The 25,106-nt window shown below is 45.6% G+C and overlaps 1 protein-coding gene across 1 annotated transcript in view; it reads right to left on the bottom strand.

Moving 5' to 3' along the window:
- Positions 1-25,106, bottom strand: part of ADAMTS17 (ADAM metallopeptidase with thrombospondin type 1 motif 17) — a 353,798-nt gene that overhangs the window by 257,401 nt on the left and 71,291 nt on the right. Inside the window, 3 exon segments of the mRNA XM_034667944.1 lie at positions 4,725-4,768; positions 12,862-13,019; positions 13,756-13,839. Of these exon segments, the coding sequence (XP_034523835.1) occupies positions 4,725-4,768; positions 12,862-13,019; positions 13,756-13,839 (286 nt within the window).

The following is a 25,106-nucleotide window of genomic DNA, read 5'->3' on the forward strand; positions in this document are numbered from 1 at the left end:
AATGTCTAACATCCATCCTTCCCCCTGGCTAAAGCATGCTGACCCCTCCCCAACCGGAGAACTCCTTCCTGTGCATTGTTGTGGAAAGTACTGTTGCCCCCCGCCCAGAAGCCCAAAGAGCCAGAGCTTCCCTCCCCCACCGTGCAGGTGGGTTGAGGAGCTGCAGGCCACATGACCTAGGGTGGGACTGGGAGCTGGTGACAAGCAGCTGGCCGTTGGGGCAGATGGAGGCCCTTTCCCGCAGGCCCTGCCACTGACCTCTGCATGGTGTCTACGGCCGCACCTTCTCGGGCTGCCTGGGGTGCCGTGTTCCAACCAGACTTCCCCCCCACGTGGGCAGCCCCCTTCCGATAAATGCCCTTTCTGCCTGTTCCTGGCAATCAGGATCCTGGTCTGCTGAAATGGGCTCGTGCAGACTGAGCAGTGTAGAGGGAAAGTATTTTTTAACAAACTCCAGTAGCTACCTCAGAGGTCCTCTGAATGAATTGTTCAAATTTCATTTTGAAATCTATTTTAAGCTACTTTTTAAGACAGTAGTTAGTGGATGGGAGGGGGCATGAGGGAACCTTCCAGGGGGCTGATGACATTCTTTAGCTTAATCTGAGTAGTGGTTTTGAGGGTACAGGCAAATGATTGTACAACAGTGTGGTTGTGCTTAATGTCACTGAACTACACACTTAAAAATGGTTAAGATTTTACGTATAAATTTAATGTTATATGTATCTACCACCATTTAAAAAACAGGTTAAATATTTCAATAAATACAAGATAATCTTTAAAAAAAAAGCACAGGCATAAATTAAAAATCCACCAAGATCTGTACCCTTTGCTGTATGTAAGTTTATACCCTAATCAAACCCAGAAAGCAAACAGAAGACACTAGTATGTGCCAAATTATAAAACACCAGCAATCCCCAAGCTTCCCTGGTTTCTCAAGGTGCCACATTATCCCATTTTCTGCAAAACCGAGGGCACAGCCCCTCCTGCTAGAGCTTGACCCTGAGATCGGAAGGCAGCTGTTCAAAATCTCTTAGCACTGGCAGCCACATATCTGTGTGATTCAGATTATTTTTCCATTCTGTGGTATCAAAACAAATACAAAAATAAATTGGATGCTGGAATGACAAAATTATAGAGTTGGAATACAGACACAGGTAGCCAGGGTTTAGGGAAAGGGAAGGAGGGAGGGAGAAGGCTATTTAGAGGAGCAGCCCAAGGGAGCTGCTTGGAGGTGACGGACCAAGTTCTGCTCCTGACTGTCTTGGTGGTTGGATGAATCTACATACATAATAAAATAGCACAGAACCGTATATAAAGACATACCCCACAAGGGGTTCATGCAACAACCGGTGAAACCTGAGTAGGATTTGTAGTCTAGCTCATTGCACCACGCCAATCAATTTCCCGGGTTTACAGAAGATGCAACTGTGGGAGAAAGCAGGTGATAGGTACAAGAGACTTTGCTGAGCTTCTCTGGCAACTTTCACTGATTCTATAATATTGCAAAATAAAGAGTAAAAAAAAAAATACAGAAATAAATTGGATGAGACCGCCCTCAGCCCGTCATAACCCCAGTTTTCAAACTTTTCTCTTCATGGAATCACCATTGTTCTTAGGAACTGACTTGATAATAAGTACAAATAAATTATGGCATGTTAAAACAAAAGCACCATGTAAGTATTTTTTTTTTTTTTAAGGAAGGGATTCATTTCCTTTGTAGAAGCTGAGAATCACCAAGGTATTGGAAAGAGCAGGCAATAAGGAAGCAAGTACAAGAGGGGCTGGGTTCAGCCTTGAGCTAAGCGGCTGTCACCTAAAGCATGATTACAGCTGGTCCGTGCAATTAAAAGATTTTGTGGAGGAAATGACACACACACANTAAAAAAAAAAATACAGAAATAAATTGGATGAGACCGCCCTCAGCCCGTCATAACCCCAGTTTTCAAACTTTTCTCTTCATGGAATCACCATTGTTCTTAGGAACTGACTTGATAATAAGTACAAATAAATTATGGCATGTTAAAACAAAAGCACCATGTAAGTATTTTTTTTTTTTTTAAGGAAGGGATTCATTTCCTTTGTAGAAGCTGAGAATCACCAAGGTATTGGAAAGAGCAGGCAATAAGGAAGCAAGTACAAGAGGGGCTGGGTTCAGCCTTGAGCTAAGCGGCTGTCACCTAAAGCATGATTACAGCTGGTCCGTGCAATTAAAAGATTTTGTGGAGGAAATGACACACACACACACACACACACACACACACACACACACACACACACACACACACACACACCTGGGAGGTCACGTAAGGACATAAGATTTCACCCGCAGTATGCAAAGTGTCAAATGAGTACTGTTATAGACTGAATGGTGTCCCCCTCTCCCTGAGATTCGTATGTTGGAATGCTAACCCCCCGATGTAAATGTATTTGGAGACAGGGTGTCTAAAAAGGTGATTAAAGTTAAAAGGGGTGGGGCGCCTGGGTGGCACAGCAGTTAAGCGTCTGCCTTCGGCTCAGGGCATGATCCCGGCGTTATGGGATCGAGCCCCACGTCAGGCTCCTCCGCTAGGAGCCTGCTTCTTCCTCTCCCACTCCCCCTGCTTGTGTTCCCTCTCTCGCTGGCTGTCTCTCTCTCTGTCGAATAAATAGATAAAATCTTTAAAAAAAAAAGTTAAAAGGGGTCATGAGAGTAGGGCGTTTATCTGACTGGTATCCTTGTAAGAAGAGGTGATCAGGACATAGGCACACACAGGAAAGACCACGTGAAGACTCAGGGAGAAGGCAGCCATGTGCACGCCACGGGGAGAGGCCTCAGGAGAAACCGACTGGGCGACACCTTGATCTTGGACTTCCAGCCTCTAAAACCGCGAGACAGATTTCTGTTGTTCAAGCAGCCCGGTCTACAGTGTTTTGTGCGAAAAGCCCCAGCAGGTGCATAGAAGTAGCAAGGTGACGTGGTGTAGAAGAAAGAAGACAGAGCTCGGTGTCTGCCCTTCAACGGGGGGTCTGAAATAGAGTTCACAGTCACAGTGAACGGTTGATAGGAAAGTTGTATATTCAAAAGAAAAAAGAGCCAGCTATAAATCATATGGGAAGAAAACCATGTGATAAAAATGCCGGTTATTCAGAAATGCTGGAGTTCCTTCATTATTCGTTCATTCATTCATTCAATTAACAGCAGTGACTGGGCCTCACAAGCTCTGTGCCAGACACCGAAGGACACACAGGTAAAAGGTGGAGTTTAGCCCTGCCAGGCACAGAATCTTCCAGGGAAGGCAGACAGGTACAGGCAATGTGATGGGTCAGCTCCTCGGGCAAGCACGGGGAGCGGCAGGGGCCTGGAGCAGAGGCCCCTCCTGGGCCCAAGCACAGAAGCTGACTTGTGAACGCTGGGAAGGAACACCACTCCTCAAGCCAGCACATGCTTTCGCTGCTCCGTCAGTGGACAGAGACCAACACGCACTGGTCTAGCCCCAACCAGACTCAATGTGTCGGCTCTCCCTCTGATGAAGCCCGTTTCACGTTGCTTTGTGTAGTGATCCCTTTCTGGAGACGGCCCCCAGAGAATGAAGGGTTGGTTGGCCAGTTTTTGACCCTGTCTCTCACATTTGTTTACGGGCTTGAAGAAACAGAATATAAAAAAATCAGTTTGCAAACTCTAAAAAATGTGACATGAATGCCAGCTATCATTATACTAGATTTTGAAGGGTCTTTTAAGTCACCTGGTGAAAAATGATCATTTTAAGGAGATTCACTCAAAGTCACCCAGCTTGTATGTGGCCGAGCCAGAGCGAAGGCTCGGGATTACCCACTACTAGACTCCCTAGGAAGCACAGGGTTTGAAATATGGGGATCCCACAATAATATATATTCGTCAATCCTATACTGTTTTCCTGAATTCTAAGACATCTCATTCAGACTCTTGTTCCTGGTGGTGCCATATTTCAACCTCCTGGTGAAAGAAGATTTGTGCCATAGTGGTCAGAACTGGAAACCGTCTTGGTGTTTTCCTCTGTTAAGCAAGCACCCTATTCCTATGTTCAAAGACTGGTTCTGACTGGAAACCTGTGACCTGTCAAGAATAAGCCTGATACCAAGGAAGATAGAGAGAAGGGAAAACGGCAAATAGGGAAAAGCTGGAGGAGGAAGTGAAGGTGGGGGTGCGGGAAGGGGAAGAAGGAAAACGTGCCTTGCCAGCCCTGCGTGTTGGTCTCGGGACCACGTGACCAGAAAGCCATGAGCCTGGTGCCCAGCCTGGTGGAGGAGACCAACCTCACACCAACACAGTCCCACCTCACCGCTTAGGACACTGGTAACAATCATACGCACGCACACACACGAGTGAACCGGGACGCGCTGGTCTCATGACAATGGTGTAACGCGGTGGGGTCCCCGCCTGCATGAGTGGCCAAGAGGCTCAGAGCCAAGTGTGTCGCCAACCACGGCCACCTGGAGGCAGCCTGGAGGCACTTCCCATGGTTTCACTTTTCACATCTTCCTCATTCAGCACGTCTTGACGCCTTCTGCCCTGAGCAACCTCAACACTTAGCAGCAACACAAAAGAGGAAGTCACATGAAGTCAAAGAACCAGTTTACGAGAAAAGAGGCAACAGGAAAGGCAGAGTTTGTCTGAGGACAGCTCCTGCAGACTGGAAGTGTTACCAGCTCCAGATCATCATGGGGTTCGGCAGCCCCTTAAATTATCATTCTGCTTCTAAACTTACCAACGGTGTCACACGGCTCGTCTTTGTGGACGCAGAAATCTGTCCTAAAAAGACACAAAGACAGACATGGTCAGGTGTATGCAGAAGCCCCCGAGATTGGGAGAAGGCAACACTGTCCGCTAAGCTTGACTGGTCGTCCAGCCCGTAGCAATGTTACCGCTGCAGCTGTCCCAGGTTAGCAAAGAACAACTAGCCACCTGTCAAGAGTAACCCACCCACAACCCTTCCCAACTGGTAGGCCCAGTTACCCCACCAAAGGCCCTCCTTCCATAGCTAAACTATTCCACCTAACACTTGGTGGCAGGGAGGGCACCTCCAACAACTGTGAAAGTTCTGGAAGAAGAGGTTTGCAAGTCATGCATCTGAGACAATTATTCTTCAATACCGTCAAACTATAGTGACTTCCCCAAGCGACTCTACGAGGGCAGCGACTGGCTTTAGATGCTGAAGTGACCACATAGCACTTATATGAGAAGACAACAAAAAGTAATTTCTTAAAGTTATATCCTTTAAAGCTTCCCAGAATTCCCCGGGGCGTGCGGCTGTGTGTAAAGAGAAAATATGCTCAAAAGCTAGTCCAGCCCCAGGGGTTCACTAGGGCCTCTAGCCACTCATGTTTGAAACAATAGGTCTGGGCCCATTTTTTTCCCCCAAAACCAGAGCATTCCCACATTAGGGGCTGACCTGACCACTGGTTGCCTGGAGCCGGGCAAGGAGAGCAGTGGCCTGGTCCCCCTCCCCCGCCACCCCAGAGCCCCATGCTCATCTTCTCATGGGGGCCGTGGGGGGCTGACAGAAAATGCCCACTCCCTTAAACTCCTTCAGGTTTCAAAGGTGTGTTCTGAAGCCACTTCTTCTCATTTTAAAGTTCTTCTGGGAAGGAAGATGGGGCCAGCCAGACAAGGTGGGCACTAAGTCTAGTTGTGAAAGAAAGTGGCAGGTCCGGGTTGGGCCACTGTTCCCCTTTTTGACTCAGTGTCCCCAATTCCTCCCCTACCCTCTGTCAAAATTTCTTCTCAGGGTAGGATCTGACCCACCGTTCCCAGTGGGCAAGATGACAGAGAAGGCAACGTGTCACTCTCCTAACCTAAGTCCGTATGGTCATCTTCCCTTCTCCCTCCGCGTCAATCCCACTCCGAGGCACCGCGTGTTCTCTTGTATTTGCCTCCAAGTTGTGACCCACACCTGATGCCTCTCGGCGCTAGGTGGGCTCCCGTGGAAACGGAGCCCAGCCCATGTGTTCCCAACTTTGGCTTGCCTAAGGCTCACCCGAGGTTTGTCAGAGATCCACCCGCCTACTCAGACCCACGGATTCTCCTCGGGGTCCTGATCTACAGAACCAGAGGTGCTGGCCAGCCTGCAAGCCCAGAGGAGAGGACAGGGCAGCTTTGAAGGCGTGGCCCTGAAACTGGCCAGAGAAATGCCGAGGAGGAGCTGGGGCCAATCCCATCAGCAGCTCACACAGGTTCTGCTCACTGCGACTTTCCAATTTTTTCATAACATGATTTTTGATAATCAATTTTAAAACCCATTTTAACAAAGGGAAAAAGGAAGCCGTCAAGAATCTCACGCTTGGGTGGGGGGGGAAGGACCTACACTTGTCACAATCCCGCTCCAACACCACAGGACTTGCAGCGAAAGGGAGGGGGGAGAGCCATAGGAGCCATAAAAGGAAGCCTCGATTTTTTTCTATCAACAATGACCTTTTAGTGTTTTTGTATTCTCTGGATAAATACCCAGTAGTGATAATACAGAAATACTAATTCAAAGACATACACGCACCCCTGTATTTACAGCAGCACTATTTACAACAGCCAAGATATGGAGCAGCCCAAGTGTCCATCGCCAGACGAATAGATAAAGAAGATGTGGGGTGTGTATACACACACACACACACACACAAAGGAATATTACTCACCCATCAAAAAGAATGAAATCTTGCCTTTTCAGTGACATGGATGGAGCTAGAGAATATAATGCTGAGCAAAGTGAACCAGTCAGAGAAAGACAAATACCATATGATCCCACTCATATATGGAATTTAAGAAACAAAAGAAATGAGCAAAGAGAAAAAGACAATCCAAGAAACAGACTCTTAACTAGAGAGAACAAAATGATGGTTACCAGAGGGGAGGTGGGTGGGGGGATGGGTGAAACAGGTGATGGGGATGAAGGAGGGCACTTGTGATAAGCACTGGGTGAGGTATGGACGTGTTGAATTACTATATTGTACACCTGAAACTCCTATAACACTGTGTTAACTCACTGGAATTAAAAACTTAAAACAAAAATGATCTTCTCAAAGACTAATTAACAGGCAGTAGAAGGTGGCAAGAAGCAGTGGCAAAGAGAAAAACCAAACAAATAAAATTAGGAACATAAATATGTTCACTGCTCTGGTATCTATCTGACCCCAACTCAACATCGTTGATCAGACACCCCTCCCATTTGACTGTTTCGAACGTCACACGCACATAAGGACCAAGGTGGCCCAATGCCTTGTTCCAGGGTTTCCCAGCATGAGCACAACTAAAGCCTGGGCAAAGAAGAAAGCACACGTGACCATCAGTCCCACAGTCAAGAACTAAACAGAACTGAGTAGAAGATGGTGCCCACTTCACAGGCACCATCTTGGAGAAAGCCAGCCCTGTTCGCTGACAGGAGCCCTGAGTATTCTCTCATCACATGGCTTCCCTGCAGGGAAATAGGTGGTCTCAAATGATGGGCCCAGCAGCATCATCCATTGCTTCTCCTGAGGAAGTGTGGTCTGCTCACAGAGGGGAGAGCCAAGCTCAATTAGCATCCCGGCTTGACAGGGTCAGCCAGGATTGGAATCTTCTCTCTCCTTCCTGTTTAAGATCCTTTCTCAGAAAAGAAGACACAAGCCATGTTTGCCTTCAGAGGCAGCTTCATCTCCAGGGAATCCTGCTCCCACCGCGAACTCATGCCAATCCCACGTGCTGGGGCTGCAGGGTTCAAGTGGGGTCCCAATGGAGCTCTCCTGTCTCTATTTACTTTCCACCCCTCGTTCCTCAAGAAAAGGCAGGCTGTGCGGACCTCTGCGACCTGGTGTGCTTTGTGGGTATGTGACCTGTGCACGCAAAAGCTTCCCATCCCCCGGCCCGGTTTACTGCTCTCCTATTGCCATTTTGAAAGTCTTTTTTAAGATCCAGCATTTTCAATCTTCACTGGGCCTCACAATTTATGTAGCTAGTCTTACGCATAACATATTGCCTGGCATACAGTTGGGGCTTAATAGTGGCTCCTTTATTACTAACGGACATACATTTCCAGACCACTTGCAACTTGCCATGCGAGCTTACCGGTGGTCTTCGCCCCACAATGTCTGGAAACGTGAAAAAGTGTAACGCGATGGAGCAGATACTGAGCTCTCATCACGGGGTAGGCCTGTAAGAGACCCCCTCGCTCAGAGGCTGAAGGCGGTCCCTGGGGAGCGGGATGGAGTGACATGCAGGGGAAGGCTGAGGGACAGCTGGAGGTGTTACCTGGGCCGAAGCTCCGAGCCGGCCCTGTGTGTTTGCTCCCGGTGTCTCCTGGGAGCACAGACCTGGGTTTGCGGGGGAATCCCTCTCTCGTGGCTTCCTGCAGGAGATGCAGGGCCAAAGGTAAAACTGTGCCAGGGGCTGAAGCCCCCTGGACCCCAGGCCTCTGCATGGGTCCCCTGTGGTACCTAGCCTCAGTCCACTAGGAGGTGTTTTCTAGCCCCAGACACGGCTACAGCTGCCGGAAAGCCAGCTTCCGTGGCTTCTGGCTCAGCGGCTTCTGCTGGACATGACGTCAGGCTCACATCTCTGTGGCTGGCCATCTGTAGGGCTGGTGGGCGTCCAGGAGAATGGACTCTTGGGCTCGGCCACAGCCCATAAGGAAGGGGGGGGGGAGGCGGGAAGAAACCCTTGCACTGGCCAGTCTCAGTCCCGGGACTGGGGGACACCAGCCCCTAAACCCCGCCTGGCTCATGCAGCCCGTGATCAGACTCTCAGTTGACTCTGCGAGGAAAGAGCTGTTTCTCAAGAGCAGCAGCTGTCTCGCGCCCAATTTCCACGTGAAAACATTGGCCCCTTATTATCCCAACCTGGCGAACTGCAGCTCTCAGCCTCTAATTATTAAACAATGCCTCCCGGCCAACTCGGCTCCCAGCCCCGACTCCGGCGCTGCCTCCCCCGTCCTTCTGGGAGGTCTTCAATTTCACAGCTGGGAGGACCCAGAGAGCGAGCTGGGCACTGGCCGATTCGGCCCAGCAGCTCCGCAGAAGCAGGGGAGAGGAAGGACGGGCGTTCAGGTAGTTCATCAGAGGTCAGCACGAAACTGAGAAAGAAAACCCCGGCTCCCGGACTGGCCTCAGGTAACAGAGATGCAGGAGGCCTTCGCGTTGGTTCTGCCTACAGCAGAAGGAACCTTGCTCTTCGGGGCCACCGGACATGCCCCTCCCTAGCACCTGCCCTCAGAACCACCCCCATACATTGGGGACCACCCCTTAAGGGCTGAATTAGAAAAATTTCCAAATTGTCTTAATGTGATAAAATACACATGACACAGAATTTGCTATCCTAAACATTTTTAGGTAAACAGTTCGGTCATGTTCAATGCATTTATAATGTTGGGCAACCAATCTCCAGAACTCTCTTCATCTTGCAAAACTGAAACTACATCCATCTAACTTTCTATTCCCTCCTCTCTGCAGTTTTACATCCTGTCTCTATGAAGTTAGCTGCTCTAGGGGCCTCAGATAAGGGGAATCGTATCCTATTTGGCTTTTTGTGACTGGTGTATTTCACTTAGCGTAATGTCCTCCGGGTTCGCCCATGTTGTGGCCTGTGACAAGATGTCCTTCCTTTATAAGCCTAATAATATTCCCTATGCATAGCCCATATTTTGTTTACCCATTCACCATCAAAGGATACTTGGTTGCTTCCACATTTTAGCTATTATGAGTCCTGCTGCTGCGAACGTAGGTACACACATATCTCTTTGAAACCCTCCTTTCAATGCTTCTGGGTCTCTGCTCAGAAGTAGGATTGCTGGAGCAAGGGTAATTCTGCGTTTAGTATTTCAGAGATGCATTTAATATTTCCCACCAACAGTGCACGAGGGTTCCAGTTTCTCTGCATCCTGACAATGCTCGTTACTTTCCGTCTTGTTTGTTTTTGGTAGGAGCAAAACCTAATGTAATCTTATGGGTGAGAGATGTAAAAAAAAAAAAAAAATAGCTGACATTTTTACACAAAATATTTCCCATATAGTAAATAAGTTTGTTGGAGGCAGGAAGCAGAACAGAAAGCCAGAACACCTAACTTGCAGCCTTCTCAGGCTGAGGGTGCGTTCATGTCTGCAGACGGCGTTTTGTGAAAAGGCTAAACCAGAAGCGTTGTCAACACTGATTTCAGTAAGACTTACTGCCTCTGAAAAATAAACACTAAGGGGGAGCTACTCGTTCCAAACCAAGATCACTTCCAGCGCATCCTCGACCCAGACAAGGCAGGAAACTGCAGGAAAGAGATGACATCGGGAAAGATCTCACAAACACCAGAATTTGTACATTTTATCTAGTTTTGGTACAAACCACTTTCAAAGTAGTGACCTGGGAAGTTTAGATGGATATTCCAAAGATGATGCTATTTAGAGTTCTTCTCTAGGACCTCACTTAATTAGCATTTGGAAAACCAGAAGTGTGAATTTATAGTTGCACGCAGACAGGGTTCCCAAGGACTCTTCCCTGCTCCCCAAATCAAATCCACTCTCAAAGGGTGCTACATATCACCCCAGCACTGCCCTCCTCGGGGTGCTTTACAGAAAGCCCCACAGGCTCCAAAAACCATTTCAAAGTGCCTGGCAACCTCTGGCCAGTGAGCACAAGGGGGCGAGGGGGTGGTGACAGAGCCACTGGGGGAGGTGGTACCTGGAGGTTCCCAGCACTCCCTGGGGTGGGCAAACCCAGATCCAAAGCACGAACCGGCTCCGGCTCATTGCTTGTCCTTGGTGCCTGGTAGGGCCCTAGCTGGATGGCAGGCAATCAGAATTATTGGACAGATGTCTGTTCACATGTCCCATCATACATTTATTTTATTTTTTATTTTTTTTTATTTTTATTTTTTTAAAGATTTTATTTATTTATTTGACAGAGATAGAGACAGCCAGCGAGAGAGGGAACACAAGCAGGGGGAGTGGGAGAGGAAGAAGCAGGCTCATAGCAGAAGAGCCTGATGTGGGGCTCGATCCCATAACGCCAGGATCACGCCCTGAGCCGAAGGCAGATGCTTAACCGCTGTGCCACCCAGGCGCCCCCCATCATACATTTAATCACATCCTGTACGGGCAGCAAGTGCTCTCATAAGGGATGAGTGCGCTACAGAGCACTTTAACCCTTTGGGGTAGACAACTGATGCATCGTCCACAAGGGTGATGAGGTGTCTGGTGGTAGCAATGTGCATGCTCTGGGGTTTTTAAGAGGAGAAGGTTAGGCAGTTGCCTTGCCTGGTGCCTGGGGATGAGGTGCCAGAACTCCCCCAGCCAGCTTCGGGATGTCCCTGGGCCAGGGGCTTACAGTACATGGCTCAAGAGAGACACGAGAGAGCCTTTCTGGCCCCTCTTAGCGGGGCAGGCTGTCTCAAACTAGCAGAATGGTAAAGTGCTCCTCTCCACATCTGTATCTTTGAACTCAGGAGGAAAAAAAAAAAAAGATATATAATTTGAAAAGTAGTTTCCTTAAATTAGTTTTTAAAAATTCCTTAAAATTCACAATGGACAGAGTCATAGCAAGTCTAATAACATTTTGATATTTTAATCTAACGTATTACAAGTATCAAGAAACACTTCTGCCCATTTTGTAAAGGGGGTTTTTGGTGTGAACACATAACACATTCTACTTACGTCGTGGAAGTAAAGCAACCCAAACAAACTGGTTTTTTTCAGAGAGGTTTGAGACATCAGGGAAAAGTGAAAGAGCCACATCCATATCTGTTGTGGGTTAAACTGTGTCCCCAAACACAGCTATGTTCAAGTCCTAACCCCCGGTACCTGTACCTGTGAATGCGATCTTATTTGGAAACAGGGTCAGTGCAGGTGTAAGAGCAAGTTAAGATGAGGTCCCACTGGGCTCAGCTGGGCCCTAATCCAAGGACCGGTGTCCTAATGAGAAAAGGGAAACTGGGACCGAGGGAGGAAGCTACAGGACAGTGTGACAGCGCAGGAGAGGTCGGAGCCATGCGTCTACAAGACAAGGGATCCCAAAGATGACAGGCCACCACTGGAAGTTAGGAAGAAGGAAGCAAGGATCCTTTCCTGGAGCCTGCAGAGAGAGCACAGCCCTGCCCACACCTTGATCTTGGACTTCTGGCCTCCAAAACAGTACAAGAACGCATTCCTATCGTCTCAAGCCCCCCAGCCTGAGGTAATGTGTTACTGAAGCCCTGGCAACTGAAGATAGCATAGCTGCTGCCTGTGCGGAAGCCTGTGTGTGTGGTTTCTGTTGTCTGCTGCCGGGCCCCTGGTGTCCCTCTCTGTCTGGAAAAGTCCAGCCCTGTGGTCTAGAGAGCACTCAGCTGCTTACTCGCAACAGAACGTCCAGAGGAATTCCCCAGGCATCTCTGCCGACCGCGGCTGTCCCAGGAGTGTCCCCGGGGCTGGCGCTGTGCACAGCACACGTGTGCCTGCATGGACTGCCTCCCACAGGGAGCTCGGGATGTCCACTCTCCCCCCAGAAGCACGCTCAAGCCAGGTGGGAAGCAGCCTTGAACACAGGTTAGCTCTTTCCCGGAGAGCGTTCTATTCGGTGCCTGGGAGAGATAGTAGATGCATTTTCTTGGAAGCTTTAAGACGCTTAGGTAGCCAGGATTTCGGTACTTTTATGTTAACAACAGCAGCAATGGTGGCTAACTCTTCCTGCGTCCTTACTTCGGGCCAGGCACTATGAAAAGCACTTCCCGTGCTCACCCTCGTAACTCAGGGTTAGCTACTGTAATATATCCCCATTTTACTGATGAGGAACCCAAGGCTCAGAGAGCTGGCCCAACGTCTGATTTCCAAGCCTGAATTCCTAGCAAACAGTCCTCTTGTCCTCTCCAAAGAGGGACATGTCTTCCCCGTTGCATGTGCAGCTGCAGACCAAATCCCACCTCACCTGGTAACAAACACAGCGGCATCCACGGGGGGTGTATCATCCTTCCCTCCCGGAACCTGATTGTTGCCGAGGTAACGGGCTCCTCCGTATTCCTCATTCTGCCAGTGACAGAAGCTCTCCAGGGACCGCTCACCATGGTGCCCAATGGACAATTTGGCCTAAAAGAAATCGGGGTGGGTGGGGGCAGTTAAAGAAGCAAACACCCAGGGAAGCGGAGTTTATTTTCGAAATATAGCGTGGGGACAGCTGCTCGCTGGGACATCATTCAGGGCTGCGCTTCTCCCAGATACAATCCTAATACTGCTAGGAAGGGGCACAGACCAAAGGGAGGCAGGCCTTACTTGTAAGTTCGAATGAAGACTATGTTATTAAAGAAAAATATTCTTTTTTTTTTTTTTCCAAACTGAACTGCGTACCCAACCAAGCATTGGTCTCTCATTTTCAAGTTCACTGCCAGACTCTGCAAGTAACATTATTATGTGGGAATGCACTCAACTCAAAAACCAGAAAACAATACTAGAGTGAATCCAAATTTGGCCTGAGGCTGGAATATAGCTCCAGAAGGGTAGCCAGGGGTTTCCAAACACCTCACCATCTAGACTTGCATATGTGAGATGTGCTGGGAGTGCTGGAGGGATGCACACAGGCCCAGTGCTCAGGGATCCCTTAAAATCCCAAGCAGATCATGTGCATACCAAGATTCTAGTACCAGTACCTGCCCTCCTCCCATGGGACGTCCCCAGACCCTGGCCCAGGGCACACGGCTGCCATCTGAAGAGCCTGAGAGGACAGATAAGAGCGACAACCATCTACACTAGCACTCCGCAGCAGCCAGGAAACTTCCAGACCAGTGACGCCACCTGCGTGCTCTGACGGGCACCCAAGGGGACTTACAGGTCGTTGTCGTAGCAGGACGAGCTTGGTAACTTGAATGTTCACCTTACTTCCGAGGCTCTGGTGCTGAAACATATTGTATACCTGCCAAGAGAGAAAAAAGAATGATGTAAATATAAAAATTAATAAAAATACACTGGTATCCTCGATGGGATCCTGGAACAGACAAAAGATGTTAGGTAAAAACTCAGGGCGTCTGCATTCACTACTGACTCTAGTCAATAATAATCAGTCAGAATACCACAAAATAATCCAATGGACAGAGGATCTGAACAGTTTTTCAAAGAAGACATACCAATAGCCAACAGACACATGAAAAGATGCTCAGTCATCAGAGAAATACATACCAAACCACAATGAGATACGACCTTACACCTGTCAGAATGACTAGCATCAAAAAGACAAGAAATAACAAGTGTTGGCAAGGATGGTGGTAGAGGAAAAGGAGCTGTCGTGCACTACTGGTGGGAATGTAAATTGGTGTAGCCACTGTGGAAAACAGTATGCAATTTCCTCCAAAAATTAAAAATAGAATACCAGATGATCCCATAATTCCACTACTGGGTATTTACCGAAAGAAAATGAAAACGCTACTTTGAAAAGATGTGTGCACCCCTATGTTTATTGCAATATTATTTAGCCAAGAAGGTATGGAAGAAACCCAAGTGTTGATCGATAGAGGAATGGATAAAGAGGCAGTATACATATATACGATGGGACATTATTCACCCATAAAAGGAATGAGACTTTGCCATTTGGGACGATATGGATGGACCCGGAGAGTATAATAATAAGTGAAGTAAGTCAGACAGGGAGAGACTAATTCCACATGATTTCCCTTGTAAGTGGAATCTAAAAAACGAAATGAGCAAATAAACAAAAACAGACTCTTAAATACAGAGACCAAACTGATGGTTCCCAGAGGGGAGGAGCGTGGGGGGATGAGTGAAATAGATAAACAGGATTAAAAGGTATTAAATTCCAGTTATAAAATAAATAAATCATGGAGATGGAAAGTACAGCATAGGAAATACAGTCAGTAAGATTGTAATAACATTGTTTGGGGACAGATGGTGACTACACTTATCATGGTGGACACTGAATAATGTATAGAATTATTGAATCAATATGTTGTACATCTGAAATGTAACACCGCATGTTAATTATGCTACAATATAAAATAACAATAATGTATCAATACTGGTCCATTAGTTATCCTGTACTATTGTAAGATGTTAATAAGAGGATAAATAGTGATGGGAACTCTCTGTACTGTTTGTTCAATTTCTCTATAAATCTAAAACAAAATACTGGTGATGGGTAGTAAGGAGGGCACGTATTGCATGGTGCACTGGGTGTTATACGCAACTAATGAATCATCAAACTTTGCATCAGAAACCAGGGATGTACTGTATGGTGACTAACATAATATAATAAAAAAACATTAAAAAATAATAAAAAATAAAAAAACAAAATACAAATAAAATATAAATTTTTATAAATAAGAAATTACATTCATTAAAAATTATATTAATTAAAAAATATTAAAAAACAGCTTGCACTTTTCAAGTACAAAAAATTTAAAGAATAATTATATGAAACTTAATTTTCAGTGTTCTTAAAGTCTTATTAGAACAGCAACAAAATATTTATACACACACATACACACACACAGGAACTATGACCCAGATTTTATTTAAAAAGCCTCCTGAGGGACGCCTGGGTGGCTCAGTTGGTTGAGCATGAAACTCTTGATTTCGGCTCAGGTCATGATCTTGGGGTCATGGGACTGGGCCCTGTGTCAGGCTCCACACTCAATGGGGAGTCTACTTGAAGATTCTCCCTCTGGCCCTCCCCCCACGCTCACTCTCTCTCTAAAATAAATAAATATTTTTAAAAAGGGCTTCTGAGACCCCAAAATTTCCATAAATATGAATTCCCAAAAGAAATGTGCACATGATAGAAAACTGTGGAATCACACACACCCATGTGTGCATATACCCACAAAGCTAAGCTGGAAATCAGTTGTTAAAAAAAAAAAAAAAAGGCATAGAACAGCAGATTCCAAAAGAAAGAATGGGTGATAGAAAACCGATAGAAAACTCAAAACTCCCATCTGGGCCTTTATACAGGAGGTTGAAGGGAACCTTCAAGAAGGGGAAGGGGGAGGTCAATGCCTGTGGCCGTCTGCCACGTGTCAGCCTGTGTCATCTCTAACCCTCATCAAAACCCATCAAGGTCAGCATCTCCACCACCTTTGGCTCATCAAGAGAAAGCCACCTGCTCAAGACCCACAGCCAGTCAACAATGACCCCAATTCCTATCCAGGCTTGTCCAGCAATAAGGCCATGTTCCTCCTTTATTCCCTGAAGTCCTCATTCTAACCACAGTGTGTCATGGAGACGGAGTTATAGTAACAAAAGCAGATTTGTCCCTCTCAGTTTTGCATCTCTCGTTGGTAGAAGGACCTCAGTATCAAAGGAAAGTGTTTCAAGGGGAATCAAAGGAAAGTGTTTCAAGGGGAAGAGAGATAGGAAATCTCAAACAAAGCAGAGGAACCAAAGTTGACATGGACGGAAAAAGCCCATCGAACGTGACAATCCCTGGGTCCTTCTCCAGTAGTATGGACAAAGCAGGATGGGGGGTATAATGGGATAGATCACATAAGTGGGAGAAGAAGACATGGAGAGAACAGGGATGAGGATCTTTTGAACACCTGGGGAAATACCTGTGCTTCACTGTGCCCTGGTTTTTCCTTGGTTTCTTCCAGTTTCATTGAGATATGATCGATATATAACACTATTATTTTTAGGTGTACAACATGATTTGATACATGTATATACTGCAAGATGATCACCACAAGAAGGTCAGTTAACCCCCATCTCCTCGCATAGTTACGATTTGTTTTCTTGTGATAAGAACTTTTAAGATCCACTCTTAGGAACTTTCGAACATATGCTACAGTATTACTAACCCCAGTCACCTGGCTGTACATCGGATCCCCAAGACTTATATTATAACTGGAAACTTGCACCTTTTCACCCCCTCCGCCCATTGCCCACCCCCATCTCTGGCAACCAGCAAACTCTACTCTGTATCTAGGAGTTCAGCCTTCCACATGTAAGTGAGATCACACAGTACTTATTTTTCTCTGACTTATTTCCCTTGGTTTTGAAACTTCTACTTTTTCTTTTCTCCTGATAGACACAATCCAGAAGGCAGGATTTTCCAGCAGGGGCATTAACACCTTCTCCTGTTGGTACTGTGTTCTTTGGTACATCAGCCGGAAATAAAGCACCCACCAGAGCGGACAGCGTAGCCACAGTTAATTCAGGCCGTGTGAAGCCTGACACAGCATCCAGCATTCAAACGTCAGAAGCCAGGCACGTACAATATTTGAGCATCTGTGTGACAAAGGAATTAGCTATATCCTTGCTTGGATCTTACTGTATGAAAACTATTATTAAAAGAAAATCTTTGTGTGACTTAATATTCTTTCCCACAAGGAAAAATAGAACACATTTAGTTGTTCTGTTCTTACTACCCCCGCCCCCTAATTTATTGCCCCAAGACCAAAATAGCAGTCTTTTTTTTTCTTCGTTTTCCTTTCTTTCTTTCTTTCTTTTTTTTTTTTTTACACTGGACCATATGGAGGCCAATTCTGAAGTCATGTCTTAATTACCTATCCCCAAACCTGGGTGAAGAAGAGGAAAACACATAACTTTTTCCTTGTTTTGATATTTTGAGAACCGCCCAATGGCTACGACTCAAATTCTTCCAGAAATATTCAGCAGTAGGATTGGGCCCAAACTGGAAAACCTCAAATCAAAACATGAAAAATAGGAAGAATGAAAACCTGCAGTTCTGAGGAAGAAAATTCAAGTCACACAGGATTTCAAGGCACAATCTGATCATTGCCTAGAACGTCAACACCAGCCAAAGACGTTAAAGGATATTATTTAAGAAAGGTTTAAAGGACTAACACAGTAAAGCAATTTTCAATGGAATTGTGACAGGCCACAGAAAAGCTGCATAAAGAACCGACGTAAGAGAGTGCAAATTTCAGGAAGGAAAAACTACAGGAACCACCTCCCTTGGCAGAACCTTCCATTTCCTCCTCGCTGGGCTGATGACGGTTCTGTGCACTCTATACAACCACTACCCCAAAGTCTCAGTCACTTCCCTTGGGGCAAATGCTCAAAAAGGATGGGAGATGGAGGGAAGACGAAGGTTCCAACTTCAGGGGCTGGAGGCAGGGCTGGGAGAGGGGACAGTTTAATGGGTACAGAGTTTCAGGTCTGCAAGATGACAAAGTTCTAGAGATGGGTTGCACAACCACGTGAATATACTTCCTACCGAACTGCACACTCACAAATGGCTGAGACGGTAAATTGAACGTGTATTTCACCGCAATGAGAATTTTCTGAATTCATGTTTTGAAAGACGCTCCAAGCTCTAGCGACATCTCTAGCAAGCCCGAAGGCAGGCATTTCCCCTCGACATGTCCCTAGGGCGCTCGCATCCAGGAAAGCAGATCTGGGAGTGACCGCAGCCAGAGCACCTCGTCACCTGACGTGAGCCGTCCCACGCTCCCACAGAGCTCAGCCAAGCACAGACAGAGCAGACGCTCAGCATCTCCCGGGGGGCCCGGAGCCAAGCCAGGCAAGCCAGACGAAAATCTGACGACAGCCACAAACACAAAGCAGCAGGCCCCAAAGACATGTAACGAAGTCTCCTCGTCTTTTTTTCCCATGGAAATTCACACTCAGGAGAAGTCCTGGAGGCGGCGGCCATATGATGTTGAGGGAGACACCTGGTTGGGCAAGGAACAGCACGGCCAATCGTCTGGAAATTCTGTCTCTGGCGTCCAGCTCTGGCTGCGTCCTGGCAAGTGTTCAGAGCCCTGGCTGCGTTTGTCACATTTCCTTGGCAGCCTGGGGGCCGAGCCGGGGGGGGACCCACTGCCAGCAGCACAATGCAGCTCTCCTGGCTGGGCGACTTGGGGACACGGGCAGGGAGGGGGCGGACAGGGCCAGAGAAGAAGCAGGTAACGGGGACGTGTGGGGAGGAGCTGTGCAAAGGGCCCATGCAGGGCTCCCCAAGAGCACCACTTGCCTGTGCTACTCAGGGCCTCCCCAGGGACATTCCATGCCCACTGGGACTCTCATACAGGAAAGGACTCTTTCTCCAGCACCATGCCCCTGAGTGGGGTCCCTGAAGTGGCCGCACCAACATCACCCAGGCATTTGCTGGAAATGCATTCTGGAGCCCACCCCAGAACCACTGAGCCCAAGGCCCTGGGGGAGGGCCTGGCCACCTGCATTTTACAATCCCCCCCCCCCGCCGCCTCACCCCCTGGGCGGCTTCCCCCGGATGGCTGCTGGTGTGTGGGAACCAGCGAGTGCTCTAACACCGTGACAGTTTCTCTGGGCACCAGAGAGAGGCTTGTTGTCTGTTTCGCATGGTAATTGAGTAAAATTGATGTCATTTTTCCTCCAAACAGAACTTGCCTGGAACATCTCACGTTTTCATTTCACTCCACGGTTGTTAAGGAAGCTAAAAACAACCAAAGCTCCGGCAAGTGGCCCCATTTTCCACTTGGGCTGTCCAAACCCCGGGTTTCTGGGGTCAACGCCACCTGTTTCCGTCTGCAATTTGTCCTTTAAAATATTCCTGCTCCCGTGTCACTACCACCCACCCCCCAACCACAGAAAAGCCAAGAGATGGACATAAAAGGGCACAACAGCACATTTGGAACAGGGACAAAGCCAAGTCCAGGGGACCACGCTGCAGCCTGCTGCCGCTCAAAGACCCAGTCTGGCAGAGGCTTCTCTCTCCCTGGGTACCTGTGCAGGTAAGCGGTTTGCCGGGGACCCAGAGCCTGGAGCAGGACTCCAGCTCCCTGGATAAGAGTCAGGCAGAGGGGTTTTTTAAAAACACAAATCAGTGCCTGCCACTCACTCCTGTGTTTCCGCCCCTGCTGTAGCTTCCAGTCGCACGTGCACTGAAGCCCTCTCCCAATGCCCTGGAGTACTAGACTTTGAGTTCAGCTGGCTGACACACCCCTCACTGTGCCCCCTCCCCATCACCCACCAGAAACCACCTCTTTCTGGGCCCCCCAAATGCCAGGCTGACCTCGTCTGGCTAGCTCCTTAGTGCCTGCCCCCTTCTAAGTGGAACATCACTTCTCACAGAGGTGACCTGACAGCTTCGCTCACTTGCTATTGCCTGGATCTCTGTATAGCAGTTTGTAAATTTTACTGATTTGTGTGCTGAACACTGTCTGGTTGGTCCCCCTGCATGAGCTCCATGGGAATGGGACCTGTGAAGGTCCTGATTCTATCCCTAGACCCTAGAAGAGCCCCTAGCGCACATGAGGTACCCAGTAGATACAGCTGAATAGAATGAGTGAACCTCTTTTTAGCTTATTTTTAATTACAATAAATACACATAAAATTTAGCATCTTAACCACTTTTAAGTATACAGTTCAGTAGTGTTAAATGCATTCATGTTACTGTATGACGATCACCACCATCCATCCACAGAACTCATTCATCTTGCAAAACTGAAACTCTGCACCCATTAAATGCTAACTCCCCATTCCCCCTCCCCCCTGCCCTGGGCAGCCCCCATTCTACTTTCTGTCTCTATGAATGTGATGACTTCAGGCGCCTCATATAAGTGGAATCATACAGTATCTGTCCTTTTGTGATTGGCTTATTTTACTTAGCAGAATATCCTCAAGGTTCATCCACGTGGTAGCCTATATCTGAACTCCATTGTTTTATTTAAGGCTGACGAATATTCCATAGTATGGAGAAACCACACTCTGTTTATCCATTGATCCGTCCGTGGACACTTGGGTTGCTTCCTCCTCTTTGCTATTATGAACAATTCTGCTATGAACACGGGTGTACAAATACCTTTTTATGACCCTAACTTCCCTTCTTTTGGGGTATCTATACACTCAGAAGCAGAACTGCTGGATGGTAGTTCATTTTTACTTTTTTTTTTTTTTTAAAACCACCAGTCTGTTTCCATACGGGCTGCAGCATTTTACAGTTCCACTGACACATCAAGGGTTTCATTTCTCTACACCCACTCTGTTTGCTATTGTATGTACTTTTAAATAATAGCATCCTAATCAAAATGGTTGAAAGGCAGTGGGAGATACAGGATTCCAGCTTTATGGAACAAGCCATGGGGGTGAAAGGTACAGCAGAGGGAACATGGTCATTAGTATTGATAGTGTTGTATGGTGACATAGCATAACTCATAGAGTTGTCAAATCACTGTGTTGTACACTTGAAACTGTCCTATGTGTGTCAACTCTACTCGAAATACATAGATAAATAATAATATCCTAATGGTAATGAAGTGGTATCTCATTCTGGTTTTCATTTGCATTTCCCTAATCATCAGTGACACTGAACATCTTTTCTGGTATTTATTGGCCACTTCTGGATCTTCTTTGGAGAAACGCCTATTCCAGTCCTTTTGCCAATTTCTAAATCAATTTGGTTTTTTTGGTGGTTGTTGCATTTTAGGAGTTCTCTATATTCTGGATATTATCAAATATGTATTTGCAAGTATTTTTCTCTTGTTCTATGAGTTGCCTTTTGACTCCACTGATGGTGTCCTTTGATGTACAAATGTTTTTAAATTTGATGAAGTCAAATTTGATGTCAACTTTGAGGATGATGCCTTTGGTGTCATAGTCAAGAAGTCACTGCCAAATCCAATGTCATGAAGTTTTTCCGCTTTGTTTTCTTCTAGGGGTTTTATAGTTTTAGCTCTGATACATTCAGGTCTTTAATCCATTTCAAATTAATTGCTGTATATTGTATTAGGTAAAGGTCCAATGTCATTCTTTTTCGTGTGAATATCCAATTTTCTCAGCACCATTTATTGGAAAGACGAACATTTCCCCCATCGAATGGTCTTGGCACCCTTGTTGAAAATCATTTGACCATATACGTCAGGGTTTATTTCTAGGCTTTCTCTATATTTGTCTTTATGTCAGCACAACAGTGTTTTGATTACTTTAGCTTTGTAGTAAATTTTGAAGTCAGGAAGTGCGGAGTCCTCCAACTCAATTCTTTCTCAAGATTATTTTGGCTATTCAAGGTCCCTTGAGATTGCATGAGCATTTTAGGATGAATTTCTCCATTTCTGCAAAGACAAATATTGTTGGGACTTCACTGCACTGCACCTACAGATGCTCTGGGTAGTACTGCCATCTCAAAAAGAAGTCTTCCAACCCATGAACATGGATGTCTTTCCAGTCCTTTCCATTTTCTTAAATTTCTTTCACTAATGTTTAGTAGTATTTAGTGTACAAGTCTTTTACCTCTTTTATTCAGTTGATTACTAAGTATCTGTTCTTGATGCTACTGTAAATGAACATGCTTTTCTTAATTGCCTTTTTGGATTGTCCATTGTTAGGTATAGACGTTCTACTGATATGTGTGTAGTGGTTTTGTATCCTGCTACTCTGCTGAATTATTCTCTAAGCTCTAAAATTTGAAAAGAGAAAGTTTTAGGATTTTCTACACATAGGATCCTGTCATCTGTGAATAGAGATAATTTCACTTCTTCCTTTCCTATTGGATGCCTTTTCTTTCTTTTTCTTGTGTAACTATTTTGGCTAGGACTACCGATATCATGTCGAATAGAAGTGGTGAAAACAAGCATCCTTGCTTTGTTCTTTGTCTTAGAGGAAAAACTTACAGGCTTTCACCCTTGAGTACGAGGTTCGCTATGGATTTTTCATCAATGTTATATGATGTTGAGGTGGTTACTTTCTATTCCTAGTTTGTTGGGTGTTTGTTTTATTGGAAAGGTATTGAATCTTGTCAAATTCTTTTTCTAAATCAGTTGAAATGATCATGTGTTTCCTCCCTTTGTTCTGTTAATGTAGTGTGTTGCATTGATTGATGGTTGCATGTGGAACCATCCCTGCATTCTGGGCATACCTCCCACTTTGTCATGGTGTATCATTCTTTTAATATGCTGCTGAGTTTGGTTTGCTAGTATTATGCTGAGGACATTTACATGAATATTACAAGGTAAAAAAATTTTTTTTTAATTCATAAAGAACTGTGGTTTTCTTTTCTTGTAGTGTCTTCATCAGACTTTGTAAGGGCAATACCAGTCTCTTAGGCTTAGGAAGTGTTCTTTCCTCTTCAGTTCTTTGGGTGAGTTTGAGGAGGACTGACTTGTTTGTTCTGCTTTAAATGTTTGGCATAATTCACCGGTGAACTGTCAGATCCAAGGTATTTTTTGGTCAGATTTTTGAACCTACTGATTCAATCTCCTTACTAGTTCCAGGTCTTCCGATTTTCTATTTCTTCATGATAAAGTCTTAAGTTCTGTGATTCTAGGAATCCAATCAGGTCATCAAGGTTATCCAATCTGTTGGTGTATAATGGTTTATAGTACTCTCTTAGAATGCCTTTTACTTCTGTAGAATTGGTAGTCGTGTGCCCACTTTTGTTTCTAACTTTGGTAATTTGAGTCTTCTTGTTCATCCCTCTAGCTACAGGTTTGTGGATTTTGTTAATTCTTCCAAGGAATCAGCTCTTGGCATTGTTGATTTTCTCTACTGTTTTTCTAATTTTTATTTATCTCTGCTCTAATCTTTATTATTCCCTTCCTTCTGCTAGCTTTGAGTTGTTTGTTGTTCTTCTCCTAGTTCCTTAAGTTTTAAAGTAAGGATGCTGACTTGAGAGTGTTCTTCTTTTTTTTTTAATGTGAGCATTAAATACAACTATACATTTCTCACTGGGTACTACTTTTGTGGTGTTCCATAAGCTTTGATGTGTTGTGTTTCCGTTATTATGCATCTGTATGTATTTTCTCATTTCCCCTGTTATTTCTCCCTTGACCCATGGATTTAGAGTATGTTGTTTAATTTCCACATATTTGTGGATTTTCTAGTTTTCCTTCTGTTACTCATTTCTAACTTAATCCCACTGTGGTCAGGAGAAGATACTTTGCATGATATCTTTTAAATCTGTTAAGACTTAACCTGTAGCCTCAGATATGATATGTCCTGGAGAACGTCCCATGTGCACTTGAAAATAAGGACTATTCTGTTGTTGTTGTGGCGGGTTCCGTATGTCTGTTAGATCGAGTTGGTTTATTGTGTTTGTCCAAGTCCTCTCTTTCCTTACTTATCTTCTGTCTAGTTGGCCTATCCGCCATTGACAGTGAGGGGGGTTGAAGACTCTATTGTAACTGTGTATTTCTCCCTTCAATTCTACCAATTTCTGCTTCACATATTTTGATGGTCTGTTATTAAATGCAAAAAGACTTCAAATTGTTATATTTTCTTGCTGTATTGAAACTTTTAAAATGTATGGTATCCTTCTTCATCCCTTTTTTGATTAAAGTCCATTTTGTGTGATATTACTACAGCCACTTTTCTGCTTTCTTACGGTTACGATTTCTGTGGGATATCTTTCTCCATCCTTTTGGTTTCAACTTATTTGTGTCTTTGGATCTCAAGTGAGTCTCTTGTAAACAGCATATAGTTGGATATACATTTTAATCCATCCCGCAGATCTTTTTTTTTTTAAGATTTTATTTATTTATTGACAGAGAGAGAGAGTGAGCACACAAGGAGGGGGAGGAGCAGGCAGAGTGAGAAGGAGAAACAGGCTCCCCACTGAGCAGAGAGCCTGACATGGGGCTCAATCCAAGGACCCTGGGATCATGACCTGAGATGAAGGCAGATGCTTAATGGACTGAGCCACCCAGGCGCCCCTAGCCTGCTGATCTTTTGATTGGAGAATTCAATCCATTTACATTTAAGGTAATTACTGATTAAGGAGGGACTTACTTCTGTATTTTACTATTTGTTTTCAATATGCTTTATAGCCTTTTTTGTCCCTCATTTCCTGCCTTACTTTTTTGTGTTTAGCTGATTTTTTTATAGTGAAACTTTCTAATTCCTTTCTCGTTTTCTTTTTTTCTTTTCTTTTTTTAGAGAGAAAGAGAGTGGAGGGAGAGGCAAAAAGGGAGAAAGAGAAGCAGGCTCAAGCAGGCTCCTCCATGCCCAGATCAGAGCCCAAAGCAGGGCTCAATCTTACAACCCTTGAGATCATGACCTGAGCTGAAATCAAGAATCCGCCACCTAACCAACTGAGCCACGTAGGTGTCCTCCTTTCTCATTTTCTTTTGTGTCTTTCTGTAGCTATTTTCTTTGTGGTTACTATCAGGAGTATACTTAACATCCTAGAATTATAATACTCTAATTTGAATTTATACCAGCTTAAATTCAATAACATAAAAAATCTCTGCTGCAAGACAGCTCTTAAAAAACAAATAAATATGGAATTATAACTCG

Source organism: Ailuropoda melanoleuca, chromosome 9 (genome assembly GCF_002007445.2).
Source record: "Ailuropoda melanoleuca isolate Jingjing chromosome 9, ASM200744v2, whole genome shotgun sequence".
Lineage (NCBI taxonomy): Eukaryota > Metazoa > Chordata > Mammalia > Carnivora > Ursidae > Ailuropoda > Ailuropoda melanoleuca.